General features: G+C 39.3%; 1 protein-coding gene across 1 annotated transcript; it reads left to right on the top strand.

Moving 5' to 3' along the window:
- The first annotated feature begins 1,258 nt into the window (after positions 1 to 1,258).
- Positions 1,259 to 23,128, top strand: C9 (complement C9). The gene is made up of 11 exons (XM_058825976.1): positions 1,259 to 1,371; positions 7,454 to 7,571; positions 8,286 to 8,433; positions 9,696 to 9,843; positions 11,477 to 11,615; positions 13,526 to 13,744; positions 16,723 to 16,963; positions 18,334 to 18,462; positions 21,611 to 21,789; positions 21,987 to 22,215; positions 22,949 to 23,128. The coding sequence occupies exons 1-11, from the start codon at positions 1,295 to 1,297 to the stop codon at positions 23,107 to 23,109; spliced, it is 1,788 nt and encodes a 595-aa protein (XP_058681959.1). The 5' UTR covers positions 1,259 to 1,294; the 3' UTR covers positions 23,110 to 23,128.
- The last annotated feature ends 215 nt before the right edge of the window (positions 23,129 to 23,343 follow it).

Here is a 23,343-nt window from a genome sequence, read left to right on the forward strand (position 1 = left end):
TTTGGTTGGTTGATTTGGTTTTTTTAATCTTGACTGCCTGGCAACTTACAATTTAGTATTAAAATGCAAAGGATAATTGACTGCCTTAATGCCCATATGAAGGAATATGTTTACCAGCATTGGAGTTAAGGATTTAAATCACTGCTGTTCAGATTCTGAAATGGCCATCAGGATACTCATTTAGAGCAAGACCCTCCTACAAGATGGCCAAAGATGCTTGCTGATCTCCTAGCTAACTTTGAATAGCTGTTTACTCAGAGTCTCTGTCTTAAAGAACCATGAACTGTGATAGCAGTTTTGATGAAACAATACAATATTACAAGTGTCTGTGTCTTGCATTCTTGCCTAATAATGAGTTTATTGTAACTGGACTCATCAAGCTGAGGCTGCAGCAGGTGAAAATTTCTTCAAATGAAATAATCCAAATCAAAGCTTGTGCAGGGGGGATATTTTCCCCCCACTCTCCGCACCCTGCCACAAAAAGCAGGGAAGAGGAAAACAATAAAACTACTCTTATTGTTTTTTCAATTAGCCACAGCCATTTAAGATATCTTTATCCTGGATCATTATTTCAAGATTGTATTTCATTATTATTTATTCATTTATTATTACAGCTATGTAATTCTAAACATCAAGTTATTTATGAGTGAATTGTGACTTGTGTCCAACACATGATGGATTAATCTTAACCTGATTACAGCAAACTACCAAAAAGGAATGCTCTTCTAAAGAGCTGGCTTGTGGTTTGGTTTTTTTGTGACAGAGTGAAAGCTAAAGGAGTTTTAGTCTCATTCAAACCCACAAAAATAACGTGTTGCTCTTTTATATTGGCTGGGGAAGGAATAAAAGAAGAATCTTGGGACTTTAGTCCTCCAGTTCTCCAAATGAGGATTCCAAAGCTGTTATACACTGAACTTGCTCTTGTAAACAGCTCTGCTTTAGGAACTATTTGTTCTTTACATGAGTCACTGTTATGACAGCTTTTTTACTAGGCAGTTAATGGTTCTCTTAATTCAATACAAAACGTCTTTCCTGTATTTGAAAGGTAGTGTTAAACAAAATTGGTTTATTTTTAACCTTGCAAGTACTTCACAGTATTTCCCCATTCAGGGAAAAAGTGGAATTTTCTGAAAAGTGGACTTTAGAGCAGTTACAGTAAAGCAGTTTTGGCCAGTTACTGGCATTCTTCAGTACACACTGTTTTTTGTTTGTTCTCTTGGTAATAAATAACAAAAGGAAGAAATAAATAAATTACAAATTCAGTCATGACATTTCTAGTCTGTTCACCTACAAAATGAGAATAATGCATGTTATTCTGCAGCTTACAGCCATACTATGCAATGTTGCCTCAGTTTGGGGGGAAAGCAGAAGGTAAGTGTTCTTTTTCTTCTGCAGCTGTCTCCACTGTTTTGTTTCTCTAACAAAAGCATAAACATCCAGTGTGGACATTTCTAATGGTACCTTGCTCAGATATCCCACAAAAAAGAAAGCCATTTCTTACTGTACTTTTAGGAGTCAGATAGCAATGATTTGTTTATTTTGGATATATGTCACACAATAAAGGTGCCTGATAGCTTTGCAGGCAGGTAAAGTTCAGGTACTCTTTTTTTCTCTTGCATGCTATGTGAAAATACCTAATCTCAATCTATTTCTTTCTGAAGCTGCTCAATTCTATGCTGAAAGTGCTTCCTTTAGTATTTAAAGTCTCCTAGATTGCCTAAGCTTTGGAAATACAGCCTTTGTGTTTTCACTGCAAGTATCACTAGGAGGAGAACAAAAGCCTGGTCCCTACCAAATGATCATGTGAGAACAACTAAAGAGCTACTCTACCACAAGTGTGTCATGCACAGGAATGGTACAAAACTAAGTGATGAAAAAATTTGAGCCTTTTAATAGATATGTGTTGAGGCAAGTCCAGAGCAAGCCATGATATTAACTAGATGACCAAAACACTGCCCCTACAACAACTGAGAAGGTATGGAAGATACCTTCCAGTATCTGAAGGTGCTTACAGGGAACCTGGAGATGTACTCTTCATCAGGAACTATAATGATAGGATGAGGAGTAATGGGTGCACTCTGAATGAGGGGACATTATGGTTAGATATTAGGAAGGAGTTCTCTGCTGTGGGTGTGGTGAGACAGTGGAACAGGTTGCCCAGGGATGCTATGGTACAAAGCCAGGTTGGCTGAGACTTTGAGCAAGCTAATCTAGTGGGAGGTGTCCCTGCACACAGCAGGAAGGTAGGGACAAGATGATCTTGAAGGTCCCAGCTGTGCACAGGGACACTTTTTACTAGACTGGGTTGCTCAGAGCTCCATCCAGTCTGGCTTTAATTGCTTCCATGGATAGGGAATCCTCAGCTCCTCTCCCTGGGAAAGCTGTGCCAGTGCCTCACTACCCTCACAACAAAGAACTTCTTCCTAATATCTAATCTAAACGTACTCTCTTTTAATCTGTTCCCCTTATCCAGTCACTCCATGGTCTTATAAAAAGCCCCTCTACATCTTTCTTGTAGGCTCCCTTCAGGTATGGGATGTCTGCAGTGAGGTCACCCCTAAACTGCCTCTTCTATGTTGAGCAATCCCCATTCTCTCACCCCTTCCTCACAGAAAAGGTGCTCCATCCTTCTGATGATCTTTGTGGCTTCCCCTGGACTCTGACAGATCCATGTCTTTCTTGTTCAGAGGACCCCAGAGCTGGGTGCCCCAGCTCTGGATGCAGTGCTGCAGGTGGGTCTCAGCAGAGCAGAGCAGAGGGGCAGAATCCCCTCCCTCCCCTGCTGCCCACGGGCCTCTGGATGCAGCCCAGGACACGTTTGGCTCTCTGGGCTGTGAGTGCCATGGCCAGGGCATGTCCAGCCTCTCACCCACAGCACCCCCAGCTCCTTCTGGGCAGGGCTGCTCTGGGTCTGTTCATGCCCAGCCTGTGCTGACACCAGGGGTGTCCCAAGATGCAGCACCAGCACTTGGCCTTGTTAAACCACATCAGATTCCAATGAACCCACTTCTCAAGCTTGTCCAGGTCCCTTTGGATGGCATTCCATCCTTCAGGAGTGTCAACAGCACCACCCAGCTTGGGGTCATCTGCTAATTTGCGGTGGGTGCACTCGATTTCTTCATCTGTGTCATTATTGAAGATACCAAATAACACTGATCCCAGTACAGATCCCTGAGGGACACCACTTGTCACTGATGTCCACTGGGACACTGAGCCATTGACCATTAACCTCTGGATTTCACCATCCAACCATTTTCCTATCCATCTTTCAGTATGGAATTGGATCCATCCAGTTCAAAAAGAAGAATGTTGTGAAGGGACCATGTCAAAGGCTGTACATAAATCCAGATAAATGACATCTGCAGCCCTTCTCTTGTCCACTGATGGAGGCATTTCACCATAGAAGGCCACTAGATTGGGCAGGCACTTATTCCTTATGTTTTGATGGTTATTACTATTTTATCATTCAGATCCTATTAAAGCACAAGTTTAGCATGTTCAGTTAGAAATGGTCCAGACAGAAGATATGATGATTAGAGGGAATCGGTAGCAGGCAACACTGGCCAGCAGCTTGGCTCCCCAGCATACAAAAGGCTGTGCAGCTTGAAGATGGTGCTAGCAACTACAGTTGGCAAAGTTTTGCTCTCATGTAATGCTATCATGTCTTCAAATTCAGGAGAGATGTGCTTTATTTCTTGGTCAGTGATAATTATCAAATCAAGATTTTTTTTTTTTGAGTTTTCCATTTTTTAACTGATGAAGTCAAGAGCTCTCTATTCTGAAGTATGACTCAGCACCAAATCACCAGAGCTGTGTGTCCTGAAGTTGCATGGAGTGCACTGTGCAATCCAAGACAAGGTGCAAACCGTTCTGTGTACTGATTGTGAAATGGTTTTTGCTTTACAAAGATTCAAACCTCTCAATAAAGGATAGCAGACAAGGTATTTTGATTTCCATGCCCACCTCTGAATTTTGTGCCCTCAGTCGTCACCTTCACTGATGTTCTTCAGTGACTGAACTGTTTTTACCTGCTCTCCTATTTAAATTGTGTGACTTAGCATCTGTTTCAATGTGGTTTTCCAGTGACACTTTTTCTTCAAATTAAATGTGAAGGTGACAAATTTGCAAACTTTTGTAGTATCTTAATTCTTTTAAAAAATGTTGGTGAATATATGTCCCTTTGATTTCCCAGATAATCTGAATAGTCAGTGTATTAGTGATGTTCCAGAGTTTATGCATCACTTGCAATGAGATTTTTCTGATTTTTTTAAATTTTTATTTCTTTAACCTCAAATAAATTCAAAACCCTAAAGCTGAATCTGCAGCAAATCATGTGAATCTCATACACTATGCTGGAGAAGGCCCATGGGTGTGTGTACATCACTCAATGAATATTCTTGCAAAAGTTGCTAAATTGTGATTATCATAAAATTATATAATGACTTAGGTTGGAAAAGTTCTTCATTCAAAAATGTTGCTACCTGAAAGTCAGTCAGAGAATACCATCAACTCTAGTTTGCAGACAATTGATGGCAAGATTTCCATTTGCATTGGAGACTTCTGCTCAGTCTTTTCTGCCTGTGATTTTTTACTTTAGACTCTAAATAGTGCCTTACAACAACCTCTGGGAGAATCTCTGGAACCTGAAGTAGCTTGAGTCTGATTGCTTCTGTAGGCACATGACCTCTTTTGATAAATCCTTATTGCCTGTAAGGCTTTTTGGCTCTATTTTACAACAATAATTTAACAGTTCATAAATATATTTCAATGTAAATTTGTCTTACATCAGAATACTTGGTAACTGCTAGGAATAGATTACTATCTGCTTCCACACATCCCATCAGATGCCTCAATATATCTTATAGGTCTGGCATCTAAGGGTTCTTGTTTCTACCGTCTTTAAGGACAACCTGTGAGTCTTCAACCCAAGATGCCAGAATAGATGTTGTAACTCAGAGGTTTGCAGTCCTCCATCAGTAAGGAGATAGAAAGGCATCCTACAGGTACAGTAAGGAGCAAGCTAATTCTCACTCATTTACCAAAGCAGTTCTTAATTTTTTCCCACTTTTGATGTTACTGCCATGCTGATTGGTGGGAAATACATAAAAAATTGTACAGCAACGTTTTAAGAATTACTTGCTTAGCATGAGATACCTGTAAGATGAGCTGCTTACATATGAAAGACTTGGTTTTGAAGAGGCTAATTTTATGTATTGTACATGAAAATTTCAAGTACAATACAACTTTTCAGTCAACTGGAAATTTAAATACATGGGAAAGTCTAGGTTGGAAGGAACTTCTGGAGATCTGCTCAAAACAGGACTTTAGATTAGGTCACCCAGGGGTCCCGATAATAGTGTTGCATACTTCCAGAGAAGGACATTCTTCCATTTCCCTGGGTAACCAATTTCTGTGTTTAGTAGCTCTCATGGCAAAATTTTGGGCAAGTCTTTGATCCCTGAGCTTGTTAAGGCTTGATAGCTGAAAAGAGGTAGATTTATTTCTCAATAACAACTTAGTAGATATGTAAACTTTACATAGAATAAGTGGCACCAGAAAGCTATGTCTTCGTCGTCCAAACAGCAGATTTCTTAATCTTATGGAATCAGGTTACATTTGTTTGGACTGCTGTGATATTTGTGCAATGTAAGAGGATCAAAGAGCAGAGGGCAGAGCCCTGCCTGCAATGAAAACCCATAGGTACCTTGCACTGAAGGAGCTGCAGATCTGCCAACCAGCTGGGCTCAGCAAAGAAAGCCCCATTGTAGAGCAAAGACAAGAGCATTAACTTAGAGAGATACAGAGAGAATTGCTTCACAGGGAGTGAATACTCATAATGTAAGGCCAAATTGGAATAAGTTACTGAGAGTAAAAAAGACAAGTCAGACTTCAGTGCTCCTTTATTCCTCTGCTGTTGGGGAGGATGAAACAGAGAAACCTTATGAATATGATTGTTCAGCAAAAGATTCTGAAAATATGAAGCCTAAAATCGAAGTAGAAATGAGAGCTAGCTTTGAGTCATAGGATACTGAGTGCTATCCAAAGAACAATAGCCTAGCCAGCTAAAGGAGAATCCCGGTTGATGAAACAATGTCCTTCTGCTGATAAAGAATCCAAAGGTCCAGCAGCAAGATAAGAATTTGCAAAGCTTTTAGAGGTTGAAATGTAACACTGTATGGTAATGCAGTAATTCTTATAAGGTATATGTAAATTATTTAGTGGGTGTGTCTCATAGTGATTGGTTACTGGGAATTAGAATATTCACTATAGAAAAAGAGATATGGTATTGTAACAGGAACTTCGCTCTCTTGTTTTTTCCTCTTTCTCCCTCTTGTTTTTCCCCCTCTTACCCCTCTCTTGTTCGCCCCCTCTCTCCTAAGCCTCCCTTGTTCCTCCTGCTCTCCCTCTCTCTCTTGATTCCTCCCTCCTCATCTTTAACCTCTCCTCTCCTGCTCTCCCTGCTCCACTCTGCTCCCTATCCCCTGAACATGTGTTCACCGAGGCTGGTGGCGGACCCAGGTCTCTCCCTCTCTTTACCCGTCTAATAAACTGCTTACACCTCAACAGCTTGACCCTGGAGAAGTCTCTTACGGCGAGCAAGTGTTTTGTACTACAATACTCTGTTATTTACCATAGAAGATAAGGTCACCAGTAAATAACTAGCCTTGGCTTTTAAAATAGACTTTTTGATAAGTCATTCTATAAGGCATCAGTTTCTAATATCTGCCAGTGGGTGCTTTAAAGAAACTTGATTTCAGTTAAGGAATGGCCTTACATATACTGAGAGCTGAAAGTTTGATGATATTTAAAACTGAGCCCCAAAATGACAAGTCACTCTAAAACAAAAAAAAAAAAAAAAAAAATAGGCCTAACTGCAAGAGTATTCAACTTGGCAAGCTGAAGAATAATAAGATAGCAAAGCATTTCTTTTGTTTTCTAGCAACGTAAGTTATCCTGTTCCTTTATTTATGAGTCTACTTTCAACTCTGAAAGGCATTTATGCTTTTATCCAGGGTTAAGAGCAGCACCATAGAAGTCAATTAGCTAAAATCACAAAGATGTTTGACACACATGAGATGTGCTGCTATGAGTCAGTCTCTAGCTTTACATATTGGGGAGCACAACCACTGTCTGAATAGGAGACTGCAGATGTTCTCTGTGTATTATTGTTTCATTCTCTTCAATAACATGACCCACCAGAAGAGCATTTGTATGCACAAAAATCTACAAAAGGGGAAAAGACGTGGCTTATTAAGTCTTCAAAGTTGTTTTTAATGTAATTTTAAACAACCAAAGAATTTAATATTAGGCAGCTGTTGATACATCTGGTATGAAAGTGAAACAGAAATCAGCTTGAAGATTCTTCCAAAATATTGGTCTATGGTTTAAATACAAACTCACATGTCATTTTAGTATACTGCCCAGGACTGTACTGGAATGTTTTGTTTGACAGCTCTTCAGAAAAAGCTTTCCACAGGGGAACAAGGGAACTGAATGCTCCATCTTCAATAGACTGCAAACTGAGCAGCTGGAGCGCATGGGGGCCCTGCGACCCATGCACCAACCAAAGGGTAAGCTGTCCTTGGAAGTCTTTGTTCCAAAGTCACAACCAAAGGGATGTCTGTCTGCCTGTTGGCTATGAGAAAGTGTCAGACTGCAGCTTTTAATACCGTATGTTCGTGATTTGATGAAACCCACAATAATGTCAGATTTGGGACCACAGAGTAAGAAAAAACTATATCCAGTTGTGCATTACTGCTCAAACGTTCTCATTCAAAAAGTTTCCTTCATAGAAAGTATCTATTTTGGCCATGTGTATACTTAAAACATTATTTTTCAATACATTTTTCCCTTTTTAAATTAAAAACAAACAAACAAACAACCCCCCCAAACAACAACAACAACAACAACAACAACAACAAAACTCACCACTTCTTTTCCAAAGCAAATTTTATTTTCTTAGGGGAGTTATTTTAAGGTTTTAAAAGATCAAAGGCTTGAAAACGTACAAAATATAAATTATTCACACTGGAGAAAAATAAAAAAAAATAGTGAAGTAAACTACATAGTGAAAATGTAGCTTTACATTCTAGCTATGTATTATTAACCATAATTATTGATTCAAAGTTATTTAATTTATGAAGTGTGCTTGTGGATTGTCAATAAAAAAATTCACCAAAGATGTTCAGTTTTGAAAAGCTCTAAGCTCCGCTGGAAACCATGATGTTCTGGTATAGTTCTCTTTTCCCTCTGAGCAATATTAATAGTGTTATTTTTCTTTCAAGTTTCGCTCCAGACGTATCGAAAGATTCGGGCAGTTTGGTGGAAAAGCATGCCTGGAGGCCCTAGGAGACACACAGATCTGTAAAACCAGTGAAGTCTGTCCTGAAGAACCAGAACCAGACTGTGGCACTGACTTTCAGTGCAGTTCAGGTAGTTTTTGTTCTCATGCCATAGCAAGTAAAGCAGTAGCTCAGAAACCACATTTTAGTTCTGTGAAAAAGTTACATCAGCCTCATGCTAGCATTTAAAAACAGTCCATGGACAGGTGGGTTCAAAGCCACAATGCCAAAACCACAGCAGCAAAACTGCTTAAGAAGGGGCACATTCCTCTCATCTTCCATTTTAGTTTGCAACTAGTTTAAATTCTTCTGTAACTTCTGCTCCATGGTTAGAAGCTGACCATACTGACAGTATCCTTTCTTCTGGCTTAACTGCCCCTCTTGCCACTGAATCACTAGGTTTTGTGACAAATCACCAGGATAAAAACCTGGACTAAAGGATTTTTAACAAATGGATATGTACGTTTACATATCTAACTGTATGATAGATGCTAGTTGGAGATCAGCATGCATCTAGATACAAAATAGATATAAATTTATAAAGTGATACAAATTTTGTAAAGTGATACTGTAGTGCTCAAGATTAATCAGAATTCAAAATAAAGTAGGCAAAATTAATAATAATAAAACTAATCAAAACAAAAACAGAAAGCTGGTAAATAAACTTGAAATTCCAAGCCATTTTTTTTAGATTACTTTTAATTTGAATATTGAAAAGTGCAAATAAAGCAATTTAAAATTAGAAAGTAGGCCTTTAACTACTAGTTCACAGGGATTGTGTGGCATTTACAGGTGAGGTTGATTATATCAAAGTGTTATTTTATTATGGTACAGCTAATTTACCAAAGTCTTTAAATCCTGTAGAGAAAAAATAAATTAGTCTTTGTAAAACTTGGGATATGTAAACTCAGAAAAGTTACTACTTCCCTGTTGCTTTAGAACACAAATCACTATAGTTTTGGACACTACATGTCCATATTATTTAAATAATATAGCCCAAATAGCAACGATTTAAATGATTTATAAATATTTTTTTGTTGATGTTGAATTGATATTTCCCCCCAAACAACCTAACATTTGAAGTTTACTATGGAACAGTCTAGGATGCAACAATTTTCTTCAGATGACAGCAGTTACCCTTCCACTCACTTTTCTCAGTCATCCCACTAACTTGTATGTAACAGTAGCTTGCAGGTTTTTTTTATTTGAAAGTGCCAGAGCATAGGATTTTAATCCCTCATGACAACAGTAGAAATATATTAAAGGAAGATCTTAATAAAGATTAGCTGAGGGTGCCATTTAGAGACCAAGTTGACAAAAACGCATTCAGGTAATGTCTTATTCCTCGATCAGGTCGATGTATAAAGCGAAGACTTGTGTGCAATGTAGACAATGACTGTGGAGACTATTCTGATGAAGACGACTGTGAATCTGACCCACAATCACCTTGTCGAAACCATGATATTGATGTGTCTGAAGTTGGCAGGACTGCAGGACACGGGTATGTAGTAAAAAGTAATATTGAACCTAGTGAAGAGTTTGGGATTGTCTCAAAAGCCAGCTGAAAAAACTGGGGCACCATGACATTCCCAAAAGTGGAATATGAGTCATGGTAGCATGTCTATTCAGAAATGCTAAGTAGCATTTGCAAAAACACTTAACTACCATATTTATTTTGTGTACTTGTGAGGGTAAAATATGCAGACAGTGTAAATCAATCATAATGTCAGTAAACAGAATCATGCATACACGTCACATGAATAAACTTAGATTTTATTTAAATGTAAAGTTTATACATATATAGATTTGTTTCTAATGATATTTCACAACCAATCGGTAATTGTAAATTACTTTGCTAAAAGGCCTGTCTTCAAGGGAGAAAATATTTCTTGACTATTTATACAATGGGATGCCCTACTGCAATAACACTTTATGTGCAGCTTTCTAACAGTATTGCATTGTCCACTTCCCAGATCTTTGTTGTTTACAGGAGATTTCATCATTAATCTAAGCTGAAAATGAATCTTTCTGTTCTCAGATCCTGATGGATTTCTTTCATCTCTAACAGAAAGAAAACATATTGCTTACCTACAAATAGAGTTACAAGGCAGCAATCCAAACTGAACAGAAAAGTATACTACAGCACCACCATGTGTTTAATGAAAATTATATATCCTATTAATTTAATTTCTTACTTTGCAAGAGCAAAAATTGTGCTTTTTTAGCATGGGGAAGTAAACCAAATATATAGGCAATTTTAGAAGATTCTATTACAATCTGTTACTAAAATTTTGCATGCGAAAATGTCATACAGAGATGCAATAATGACACTGGTGAGTTTGATGACTTCTTTACCGCTTTCTGCCCTCACAAAGGTACCCATACATTTGCCACATGTAAATATTGGAAATACTGAAAAGATTGAAATATATGAAACAGGCACAAAAGGGCAAACAAATTATACTGAATCCTCCAAGGAGTTATTTTTGGAAGTATTTCTTGCACATCAGTATTTAGATGCATAGAGTTATACAGCTGATGTGCCAGCCTCCCTGGTTTTGTAATAGTTTGGATTTCCTCTCTTATGCTCCAGGAAATGCTGCTGTTCCACTTGGTCACATCCAGCAAGAAGAGACAATGCTAAGAGTAGCTGTACATTCCTTCTAAAGATTTGATGGATGTTGTACAGGCTTGATAAACAAGCACCTACCAGCAAAAAAATATATAAGTTATTAAAATATATAGCTGTTGAGAAGTACATTTTAAATCTACAAGGAATGCTTTCTCACAGATGTACTTGTCAAGAACAAATGTTTTTTCTCACAAATATATTGGTCAAGCAAAAATATTTTTTACCTTCTGTTATGCCTAAGGTTTTCTCTGCATTCAAGGTTTAATGTCTTTTATTTGTTTATTTCTCATACATGATCCTTTAAGAACATTACAAAAGATGTAACTATCTCTAGTACACAGATGAGAAACCACAAGAGATGAGGGAGGCAAGCTGCTTGGACAGAGCAGGATTCAGTTTCACAGTCTCCATCTCTAACAGAATACAGCTTTTCCAGTCTACAGGTCATTTGTGCTGACACGTCCTCTTTTGAAGTATAACTTCTCTTGTATTTCTCTTGTAGAATCAATGTTTTAGGGATGCAACCAATGGCCAGCCCATTTGACAATGACTTTTTCAATGGTCTTTGTGAACGGGTGCGTGATGGGAACACACGGACATACTACCGCAAGCCATGGAATGTGGCTGTTCTCACTTATGATGTAAGTTCAGGTCCTTTGCAAGATAAGATGTGTTTGATCTTGGCATACTCTTGGAAGACTCAGCATATCTCTTGAGCCAGGCACCAGCTTTTTAGGCTCAAGCTTGTGCTAAAGTCCAGAGGAAAAGAGGTTTGTCATTTACTTTGGCAGTTAAGCTCAGTTGTGCCAGACAAATTCCCATATCTTCATGCTGCACCTTTGCCCAATAAATGAAACTATCTTTCTGGAATGTTTAAAATATGAGCAGAAGAAATGAACAGAAGATTACAGAAAGGATTACAGTACCCAACTTTTACTAGGTAAAAGAGCAAATAATCTATATTTTCAAGGATATGTAAAAGCCACTGATAAAAAGGCAGACATAATATGACAATATTCTGGTCCTACTTGTTTTTTTTAACCAGTGATGATTTTCTCTGTCCCACTGGGAAAAAAAAAAAATTTAGGCTTTTAAGTTTCAGAATGTGATTTTCAGCGAGGCTTGAAAACCAAAAATGTTGATTGTTGAAAAAAAGTCAGATACTTTTAAGAAATCAAAGCACAACTTTTCCTCCTAAATTACTGTAAGTGGAAACTTGATAAAAGAAATACAATTTAAACCAGGTCATTCCTAAAATGAATAAATCTGACCCAGAGATCTCTGGTTATGTTTGCTTTTGATGTATAACAATTTTCAGTCGTTAAAATGTTCTGCTAAAGTATAATAAAGTAAACAACACTGAAACAGGTATTCTGAATTAGTTATTGTTTGCCTTAAGAAAAGAAGTCAGAATCATAATTCTGACTTATTTCCCAAGTCAGGAGCTATGGGAACTGAACCAGCTGGGATGAATAGTGGCTTAGCTTAGGTGACTTGTACAGACAACATAAACCTGAGACCTGGGAGGAAAGATACTGAAAGGACGGAAACTAGAATGCTACTGGGATCATTCCATAATAGGCCATGTTTCTGGTTCTGGCTCTCAGTTTGTTCAGGACCTGTCACATATAAGATTACACCCCTGGTCTGTGTTCGTGATTGGACCCCTGCCCTCACTTACCCCTAAATATTGTTAAGTTCACCACATCCCTTGGTCTTTGGAGCTTTACCCCAGAACACGCAGTTTCTGTGGTTTGTTATTTTACCACCATTAAAGTACTTCAGGCAACTCCATTGTTCCAATCCCTCTATTTTGCCAGGCCCACCTGGCCAGAGCAGTCCCGGAGTCACAGGAAGCCACCTGTGACAAGGAGCTCTTAGCAAATCTTAACCATGTTTTAGGAAAGAGAGACTCTTATTCCTCACATAGAGTCATAGAATCTCCTGAGGTGGAATGGATCCACAAGGATCATTGAGTCCAGCTCCTGGCTCTGCACAGGATACCATAAGGGTCACACCTGAGAGCATTGTCCAAACACTTCTTTGAGCTCTGTCAGGCTGGAGCTGTGACCACCACCCTGGGGAGTCTGTTCCAGTGCCCAAACACCATCTGTGTGAAGAAACTTTTTGAATATCCAAACTAAACCTCCCCTGACACAACTTCAGACCATTTCTTCAAGTCCTGTCACTGGTCACCAGGGAGAAGAGATCATTGCCTGCCCTTCCTCTTCCCTCACAAGGAAGCTGTAGACAGTGTATAGGGACTGTTGACACACATAAATTACTTTGACAATGTTACATGCTGAGATTTAATATTCACTAAATTATTGTCATTGCAGTTTTCTGTTCACTTTTGAATAACTGATCTGATCCTGATGAGGTAGTTTGTGGAGGGAGTCCTATTTCCATTTGTTTTGGTTTAGAAGGAAAAATAGCTGTAAGAAAATGCATTGATATGATCTGCAAAAAGTACAGCTTTAAAGTGCTACACAGATTTTTCTACTATTGTCTGTTGTTTTCTCATACAATCTTTTTTCCTATCTTTTCTCAGACGAAAGCAGACAAAACTTTCTCATCTGTGTACTACCATGATCGTGTGAATATGTTACGAGAGGTTTACATAGAAAAGCGGAAACATTTTAGTGCTGACTTCTCTCTGAAATACACACCTACTGATGGAAGTAACAAAAATGCTTCAGAAGGAAATTTCAGATATGACTACAGAAAGAATTACACATTTGGTTCCATCCTGCAAAGCTACACAGAAAGGGTGAGATTAATTCTTCTAAAGGTTTTAATGTAACTATTTTACAAATGGTACAGAGTTTATGCAGTGTTAGAATTAGGAAATAATAATCTAAATATTCTAGTCAGTTGCTGCTGCTTTTTTTAAAAATTTATTTTTTAAGAAATTAAATACTGATGACAATAGGGTTAAGATTTCAGACATGGACAAATGTCAGTTCAAAGAATCTTCTTTTTCCCACAGTTTATCTTTGACTAGCAAGCACCCTCATCTTCATCAAGGGCTTGGTGTTAGAAAGGATCAAGACCTCTGGTTTCATCCTGATTAAAGACCAGCCCTGATCTAGTGCAATGTGGGAAAATTAGATCAAGTCTTGTGACGAAAAATTGTCACTGAGCACACCTACACTATATAAACACAGAATAAATTTTAGGAATAATGACCAAAAGGTCAGATCTCAGACATTTGTGTACATTTGTACTAATAAACTAGCCAGAGCTATAAGGCACGGGCACTAGCACTGGTACATGATAATCCACAGTTTTACCAGCATGCTGCCACGACTTTAGTCAGTGCTAGTTCTCATAAGCAGTTCCCATCCTGCACTTCCCCACAGCATGTTTGAAGGGAATGTTCTCGTAGGCAGTCTGGAGAAAAGCAAATCCATTTTGGGATTGTGCATAAACCACACATCTCCTGCCCTTAGAAACAGTGGAAAGACCCTACTCCATTTTATTTGATAGTAAAGAAGTAAGCTTAACATTATTGAGGCCAAAATGAGATAAACCACAAAAATTGATGCTAGACATGTTGTGGTTAAGTCCCAGGCAGCAGACAAGCCCCAGGCAGCTGCTCCTTCACTCCTCCACCATCAGGCTCAGGGAGAGAATGAGAAGGGTAAAAACAAGAGAACTGATGAGATAAAGTTTAACAGGAAAGCAAAACTCATGCACACAAGCAAAGAAAAACAAGGAATTCTGTCACTGCTTCCCATGGGCAGGCAGGTGTTCAGGCTTCTCCAGAAAAGCAGGGCTCTATCACATGTAATGTGACTTGGGAAAACAAATACTATCACTCCAAATATCCCCACTTCCCTCCTTCTTCAACCCACTTTATACACAGAGCCCAGCGTCATATGGTATGGAAAATCCTTTGGATCAGTGTAAGTCACCTGTCCCATCTGTGTCTCCCCCCACCACCTCCAACTCCCTTGCCAGCACAGAAGTACAAAAGCAGAAAAGGTCTTGGCCGTGTGTAAGCAATGTTCAACAATAACAAAAACATCTCTGTATTATCAGCCCTGTGTTCAGCACAAAACCCAAACATAGTCCCATGCTAGCCACTGTGAAGAAAATAAACTTTTTCCTCAGCTAAAATGAAGAGAACACAACATTACGGCGTAATCCGGCTGCTGTGTGCTAATGGGATTAATTGATCAGGTCCTTTTCCACACTTTATGCCAAGGACTGTGATTACAATATGCCATAATATGCAAGGCATATCAGCTCCATACAACTGAAGTACACCATGTGCCAGGAATACTAGATTTGCCTCAACTAATTAAACTTCTCACGTTTGTCAGTCTTGTTGTCTATGACCCATTCAGAGCTCTAGAGGTCAAATAGATACAAGGGAAAGCTAAGCTAAGTTTTATCACTGATTAATTAAAACAATGCTGAAGACAAAGATCTGCACTATAAAGGTAAGCTGAATTCAGCATTGCCTTTGTACTGGTATGAGTTTTCTTGGGATGGAAACAAACCTCAAACCATGAATCTTCACAGGCAGAAAAGATCAAGCTCTATAGCTCAGGGGGTTTTAATGTCTGTTTATAGTCTAGTGGCTAGTGATAGGAATTCTGAACTCAAATTCTTGCTGAGAGATAAGTTCAGAGAACTAGTCACAATCTGCCACAAGCAGAGTTCTATCACTGCAAAGTCATGTGGCTGCAGGATAATGAAGTAACAGTCCCTGCAGGAGCTCCCTTCAGGGCACACCTGAAAGTTAAAGTCAGAATCCTGGAGGTGCCTGGAGGCACCTGGAGAGAAACGATCTGTGTATGCTGGTTGGTAAAAATACTGCACCTACAAAAATTTCCTCACAGTGATCTAGGTGCCTGAAGATTTCTGCCAGTCGTAAGCAGCATCTGAGTCAGCAGTTTAAGATCCTTTAAATGGTGCTGGATAACACGGTCAGGTGCTAGCTCCCTTTTACATACCTCCTATTAGGCACTACTATTAAGGGAGTCACATAAATACTGAAAATAATAATGGGGTTTGGAAGGCATGTGTTCCGTTAGAATCTTAAGTGCAACTATTTCACAAGATTTTACTTCACAAGTTACAGGCAGCAGCTAGGTCCCAATTTAGAATATGATATAAAATCACCTGGTGTGTAATTTAAAAATATCAATTGCTGTACCTAGACTTACACTGTATGTATGGCTCAAATATATAATATGGAGTTTTGTCCTCATTAATTTTCCTTTTATGATGTTGGTTTGGTGGGTTTTTTTGGTTTTAATTGGAGCTGTGCCCCTCTTTCTCCCAGTCTGAGAATAACAGGGAAGTGATCCAAAAAGAGAGAGAACTTAGGTCTGCTCTGACTACAAACAAAGAGGAAACTCCATCTGACCTGAGTGGGCAGCTTCTTCTATTTAGCAGGCTACATAGAACTTTCATAACATGAAAGTCAGAAAGCCCCTTTTCGGTAGGCATTGTGCTTCAAGAGACCTGTTGTCAAATAGATCACAAAGACCTTGCTGAAATGAGTAAGGGAAGAGTTCTACAAAACTGGAAGAACTAAAATGACTCTCTTGCTGCTTCCTTAATTTATATCAGAGTGCTTTTTAATTTTTACGAATAAGTTTGTCCCATTTCCATAATGCTAGATTGAATGCCATGTTAAAAACTGCTGCAGCTTCTTTACAAGTAAAATAGATTTTCATGCTGTGCTGAACACCAGAATGGCACTCTCTTCTCTTTTCTTCTCCCTGCATTCAGAACCAAACCTTTCTGCATGTAAAAGGTCAGATTCAGCTGGGAAGGTTCCAAATTCGGAGTCGTGATGTCCGTCTCACGGATAGTTTCCTTGAAGATTTGAAATTTCTGCCTGCTGAATATGACAAGGGGGAGTATTTCAAATTCCTAGAAGATTATGGAACTCACTATGCGGTCTCTGGAACTGTAGGAGGAAAATATGAACTTGTTTATGTGCTGGATGATCATGCTATGTCTCGACTAGGTATTGGCCTTGCTATTGTATTGGTATTTCTGTTGGCCTTGCTATAACCAAGTTCCCAGACTTTCAAAGAGACATGTGATCGTAGATCTGTGTATGTGGAAAATACTGAGAACAGCACAGTTAAGTGCATGCTGCTTTGGCAGACAAGTGACATTACAGAATTACATGAGTTAACGAAGAGTCAACCTTTATAACTTACAGAACTATTTGAAACCTCTGTTTTAAGTCTGTGACTAAGAGGGGAAAAAAAAACTTAAACAAACCTTGTGAATATATTATCAATAATTGCATGATTCACAAGAGATCTTCAGAGCCAAAGAAAACTGGCCTAAACCTGAAATCCTATTTGGTAGTTGGTACCCTTTTGTGGTACAGTCACTCTAAGAGTATGGTGGTGACAAAAAACAAGGAATAAATTGAAGTGTTCTCTAGAAACCACACAGAGCATGTGAGTAAGCTGAAATTGATTTCATAGCTTTCAACATTCACACTGGAATATTCCTTACCCTCATTAAAATAGCAAAGTAGAAATTTAATCTTCCCACATTTGCAGTTCAGATATATGCGGGCTCTTGCCAGATTAAAGTGATAGCATTGGCATAAAGTGGGAAAAGGCAATTCTTGCATTGATTTTAGAGATCAGAAAATAAGCATCTGCTGCTTGCAGCACCAATAACAATATTACTATCAAATATTCAGGCTATGAAAAGTGACATGGAACAAATATGTCCCTTTCATTTCCCACTATTAGTCTGTTAGCACCTCAAGATTGTATTTCTGGATTTTTTAAGCCCCAATTTTAAGCAAAATTCTTTCTGAACAAGATGCTGAAGTTGCAGATGATATGCCTGGGTTTAATAAGAAGAAAGAAGGTGCTGGAAACAGTAGTGGGTAAAGGAAGATTAGAATTAATGGGAAAATCATGCTTTTAAGAGATCAGTGGCTTTGATTAATTTTATGGGGAAAGTTAGTGTAGAAATATAATTGAGGTTAGAAGAGAGACAGAGAGAATTCAGTAATTTAGTATATAAAAAGAATAAACATTGAGCAACTGCAAAAGACGAAATTGCAATATAATAAAAGGAAAAAACATGGTTCCTAAATAGACACCTGCTTTCAACTAGATAAGGGAAAACAGATATTAAGTTTTGGTATTTTCCTAGTCACCATAAATCTCACCTGCATCTTTTCAGGCACTTCAATTACAGTCATCCTCATATTCACTACATAGACAAGGAAAAAGTAAAAAATAAATGGGAAAACGAAAGGCAGTAACATTTCCAATAGCCCTGAAATGTATTCTGTAAGAATAATAATGTCTCATTATTTATGATCATCTTATTTATCTAATTATCTATTTCTACTTCCAGGAATCACTGTAGAAGATGTGAAAAAATGTCTTGGCTATCACTTAGATGCCAATATTGCATATAAAAACATACATGCCAATTTTAATGTTGATAGTGGTAAATGTGAAAATATTCATGTGAAGGAGAAATGTAAGTATATCCTTGATTTACGTTGTATCTTTTGCTTCTGGAAAGATAATACCAGTTGCTTCTCCTGAATAATCAATATAGTTATTGCTGTTAGGAAAAAGACAAATCCAGTAGAGCAATACAGGTGGGATTCACATTCTTCCATGCTCCCAAGTCATGACAGCCTGAGAATGTCTTCCCAGTGTGCACACACATGAATACACCAGCATGATTCATATATACATACATACACACATCACTGGTCACAAATAAATACAGACAAAATACAGCACTCGCAAACACAAATGTCACAAATGGCTTCCTTCTTTTTCCCTCTGCATCTGATCAGGGAGAAAGTCTTTTAGTGGGCAATATCACAGAATCACAGGATGGTCGAGTGTTGGGAGGGTCCTCTGGAGGCCACCTTGTCCAAGGCAACACAAGCCTTGGGTATTTCAGTCCCCCCACAATATTTATATATAATCAGTACAGATAACTCCAGCAGCTGGCCTTAAATAGCCAGTTGACGCAGAAACTGCATTGTTGGCCTCTCCTGTTAGTGACAGATATACAACACCAGGCCCACAGCTCCACTCCGATGGCTGGTGCAGTTTCTCTGATGCACACCAAGACAAACACACACTGTGGATGTCTCCAGGGACTGGCCAAAAGGTGCTCACTTGATCCAGCAATTGGCCCACAGACCCTCTTACCTCCAGTTGCCTTAGACAGAAATGCACTCATATGCAAACAAATCTCAGTCAAACCCAGAAACCTGAAGTCTCTCCAGTATTTGGCCTAGAAACCCAGTATCCAGCTCCTCCACTTGTCTCACTCTGGAGACATAAAATCATAGAATGGTTTGGGTTGGAAGGGACCTTAGAGATCATCTAGTTCCAACACATCATTTTGGAAAGGGTTTCAACACACTAGATCAGGCTGTCCAGAGCCCCATCCAACCTGGCCTTGAACACTTACAGGGACAAGGCACATTTTCTCTGGGTAATTTGTTCCATTGCTTTACTGTGCTCTGAGTAAAGAAATTCCTTCTATAATTTAATCAAAATCTGTCCTCTTTTAGTTTAAAAACTCCTTGTTCTGTCACTATCTAACCGAGTAAAAATATTGCCCTCCTCTCAATAAGCCGCCTTCAAGTACTGGAAGAGTGCAAGGAGGTCTCCCCAGAGTCTTCTCTTTTCCAGGCTGTCTCTCTCAGCCCATCCCACATAGGAAAGCTCTTCCAGCACTCTGTCCATTTCTATGGCCTCCTCTGTGCCTGCTCCACAGGGCCCACATCTTCCTTTTGCTGGAGACCTCTGAGCTGAACTCATGTGGGATCTCATGAAAGCAAACTAGAGGGGCAAAATTTCTTCTCCTGCCCTGCTGCCCACAGGGCTCTGGATGCAGCCCAGGACACGTTTGGCTCTCTGGGCTGTGAGTGCCATGGCTGGGGCATGTCCATCCTCTCACCCACAGCACCCCCAGGTCCTTCTGGCCAGGATTGCTCTCCATGAGTTCTTCTCCCAGACTGTGCTCAGGCCTGCTATTGCTTGACCCAGGTGCAGCACTTTGCACTTGGACCTGCTAAACTGCATGAGGTTTTTGTGGGGTCACTTCTCAGGTTTGTTTGGGTGTCTCAGGATGGAATCCAATCCTTCTGTTGTGTTAATGGCTCAGTTTTGTGTCATCTGGAAACTTTCTGAGGGTGCACCTGGCCCCACTCTGTCATTGATGAAGATACTGATGAGCATCGGTCCCAAACAGAACCCTGAGGAACACCACCCATCACCAGCCTCCACCCAGACATAGAGCCATTGACCACAACCCTCTGGTTGTGCCCATACAGCCAGTTTCTTGTCCACCAATAAGTCCATCCTTCAGGTTCTTATGTCTCAATTGAGAGACAATGAAGTCATGTGGGACTGTACAAAAGGTCTTGCAGAAGACCAGGTAGATGACATCTGTTGGTCATCTCTTGCTGACTGCTGCTCTCACTGCATCACAGATAGCCACCAGATTTAGGCCACAGCAACAGCTGCTCTGCTACTTGGATCCCAAGCCACTTATCTTCACCTGCTAGTCTGGTTTGAAACCTGTTAGTCATCACACACTGGTATATGTATTGTCACTTGCTCCACTTGTTACTGACACAAACACCAGGTGCCTATCAGCCCTTGTCCAGCTCTACCTGCTGGCACACAGGGCTCTATACACATGCATGCACACAGAATAGAGTCCCTTTACACTAGGAAAGAGTTAGAACATAATTTAATGGTGAGCTGGGACAGATTGCAAAGATGAAGGACAGTACACAGCAGAGAAGCTCACAGATCAGCCATTTTTCTATATTAAATCAGTCCCCTTTTATTTTCTTTATTTTCTCTACTTTGTTCCTCCCAAAGCCAGCTTGAAACACCCCCCCCCCTTACCTTTTCAATGGCACTCCTGTAAATATAGTTATATAGTTAAGTATTTAAGTTAGTGCAATCCCAAAATGCCATTCTGTGCATCCAGAGAGCCCTTCTGTTGACTCATCTTGCTGCTGATTCATCCTCAGCACCATCCTGCAGGGCTAATGGCTCTGCTGGAGCAGGCCTGGGAGGAGTCAAAGCAGGGGCTCCCTTTCTCTGATTGCCCTGTTTGTGTTCCCCTGCCTCTCATTGTTGCCCTCTGCTCTTTTATGTGTCTGGAGATGGGCTTTGTTTAGAATAAGAATTGCAAAAGGGAAGGATAATTACTACTAAGTGCATAAGAGGTAATAATTTTCAGTGCTCTGCTCTTGTATTTTAATTATGAAGCAAAAGCTCCTATTATTCTAATTCCTGCCCTATTTTGGTTTAGCTCAGGGGATACAGAAGAATTACAGTAGAACACAGATCAAACTCATTATCTTTTGCTTGTCATCAAAGGACTGTGATCTCCATAATGCATCTCAGTTTGTCCTATCCTTTCTTTTCCTTTCAGATCTAGAGCTTTCTAATTTAATTGCAAAATAAAAGATTTCCTCCCACATAAGAGGAATGAGCAAAGAGATATTGAATTCTGTTACAATGAAGAGTTTTTCTATAATCATTTTACATAGAGGGACTGGCTGTACTAGGAGGACAGCTGTTCTTCCAGTTGCATGAACATTAAACATCCTTCTTCATCCTCTTTTTTTTTTCTGCAGCAGAAATGAATGATAACGCTGTCATTGATGATGTCCTTTCCTTAGTTGAGGGGGGAAAGATTGACTTTTCAGTTAAAATCAAAGAAATGTTACTGCGAGGATCCAAAGTGGTTGATGTAGAGGATTACATACAGTGGGCTAAATCTTTGGTTGATGCTCCAGTAGTGATACAGCAACGGGTAAGTACAGATTATTCAAAGCTGTGGCTTTTTACAGTTTGAAAGCTTTTGTCCTAAGATGGAGGTGAGACTCCAAGTTTATAATGTACTTTCACTCATTGTCTTTATCTTAACTGTTTCTTCCGATTTTTATTCTAGTGATGGTTATATCAAAAGGATTCAGAACTTTGATACGTGGGCTTTTTTTCCTTCTACAGCCTTCTCCCATACATGTACTTGTTCCAGTTAAGATGAGAGATGCATATTTAAAGAAACAAAATTTGGAAAGAGCAATTGAAGACTACATTACTGAATACAGTGTGTGCAAATGTGAGCCCTGTAAAAATGGAGGCACCCTTGTGCTGGTAGATGGAGTTTGTACATGCCTATGCTCAAGTTATTTTAAGGGAATTGCTTGTCAAATTCCCAAGTCTACATTAGTGAAAGGTTAGTAAATACTCCAAATAAACTGAAATGAATCTGTTGTAGCAACATGCTGACAAAATGAGCCTTCATAAGAACAGAAGCATTTCATAGCACTTCCTTATACCTACTGCTGTCAAATCTCAAGAGCAAGGTGTGGAAGTTAAGGTAAATTACTGGGTTCTTTCCATAAAGAGGGTACTCTAATCTGGAGTTCATTGTCCCACATACATTACTGTGTCTTGGAATGACACAAAGTTCATTTAAGTACACAGGAGTATTATTGAAGCCTGGTGCAGTACTGGTGAACTGATTTCAGACAAAAGCAATCTCACCATGTCTTAAACTACTTTGTCTTCAGTTCTCTGCAAAAGCTTGATGTCTGCTAGCACATGATCATGTTTCACAGTTACTGTGCTAGTTTAACATTAGGTTGGAGAAAGGGGAAAACAATGCAGTTCCACAACCACCAATGTAAAAAAATTATTGTGCAATAAATTCATTCTCTGTGGCCAGGTTTTTAATGCACAGGTGCCCAAAATGGACCTTAGAGCTTGTTTACTAGCATGACAAAAATTTTGAAAGCCCAGGGCTCTTAAGCATTGCCACTGACAAATGCATTTTTAAATGCCAAATCTTTGTGATGGGTTGTGTTTAGGAGGCTGCAGTGATCTGCAGAGTCACCATAACTGAGTTGAATCCTGGTCTACCTTGTAAGTGGTAGATGGCCTAATCCTACATGATGTCTTAATACCAGTTGTGACTGATGGAGGCTGGAGCTGTTGGAGTGCCTGGTCCACCTGCATCAATGGAGAGAGCACTCGAACTCGCCACTGTAATAATCCTGCACCAGGGCCCAATGGAAGACCATGCCAGGGAGAAAGCATTGAAAAACGGCCCTGTGAGGAAGGGAAATAGTTGTGCTCCTCGAAATCAGGTAAGCAGCCTCTTTAAATGCGTTACTGCAGTTTAGAATAAATGCTCAGCCAATATTTGGGGCATTTCAGAAATGCACTTGGTAAAGTGATGAGTAAGTTCACTTACATATTTCACTTAAACCTGTGATTTGATACCACCTTTGATCAACCACCATATTGAACTTATGAATTGTTAGATTCATATTTGAACATTTTGACAAGTAATGTTATATTA

This window comes from Poecile atricapillus, chromosome Z (assembly GCF_030490865.1).
Source record: "Poecile atricapillus isolate bPoeAtr1 chromosome Z, bPoeAtr1.hap1, whole genome shotgun sequence".
NCBI classification, from domain to species: Eukaryota; Metazoa; Chordata; class Aves; order Passeriformes; family Paridae; genus Poecile; species Poecile atricapillus.

Bases quoted from the DNA above. Each gene is read 5' to 3' on its own strand.
- C9 (XM_058825976.1), top strand. From the start codon at position 1,295: ATGAGAATAATGCATGTTATTCTGCAGCTTACAGCCATACTATGCAAT. The intron at 16,964-18,333 runs GTATTGGCCTTG...TTCTACTTCCAG, and splicing joins TCATGCTATGTCTCGACTAG to GAATCACTGTAGAAGATGTG. The intron at 21,790-21,986 runs GTAAGTACAGAT...TTCCTTCTACAG, and splicing joins CAGTAGTGATACAGCAACGG to CCTTCTCCCATACATGTACT.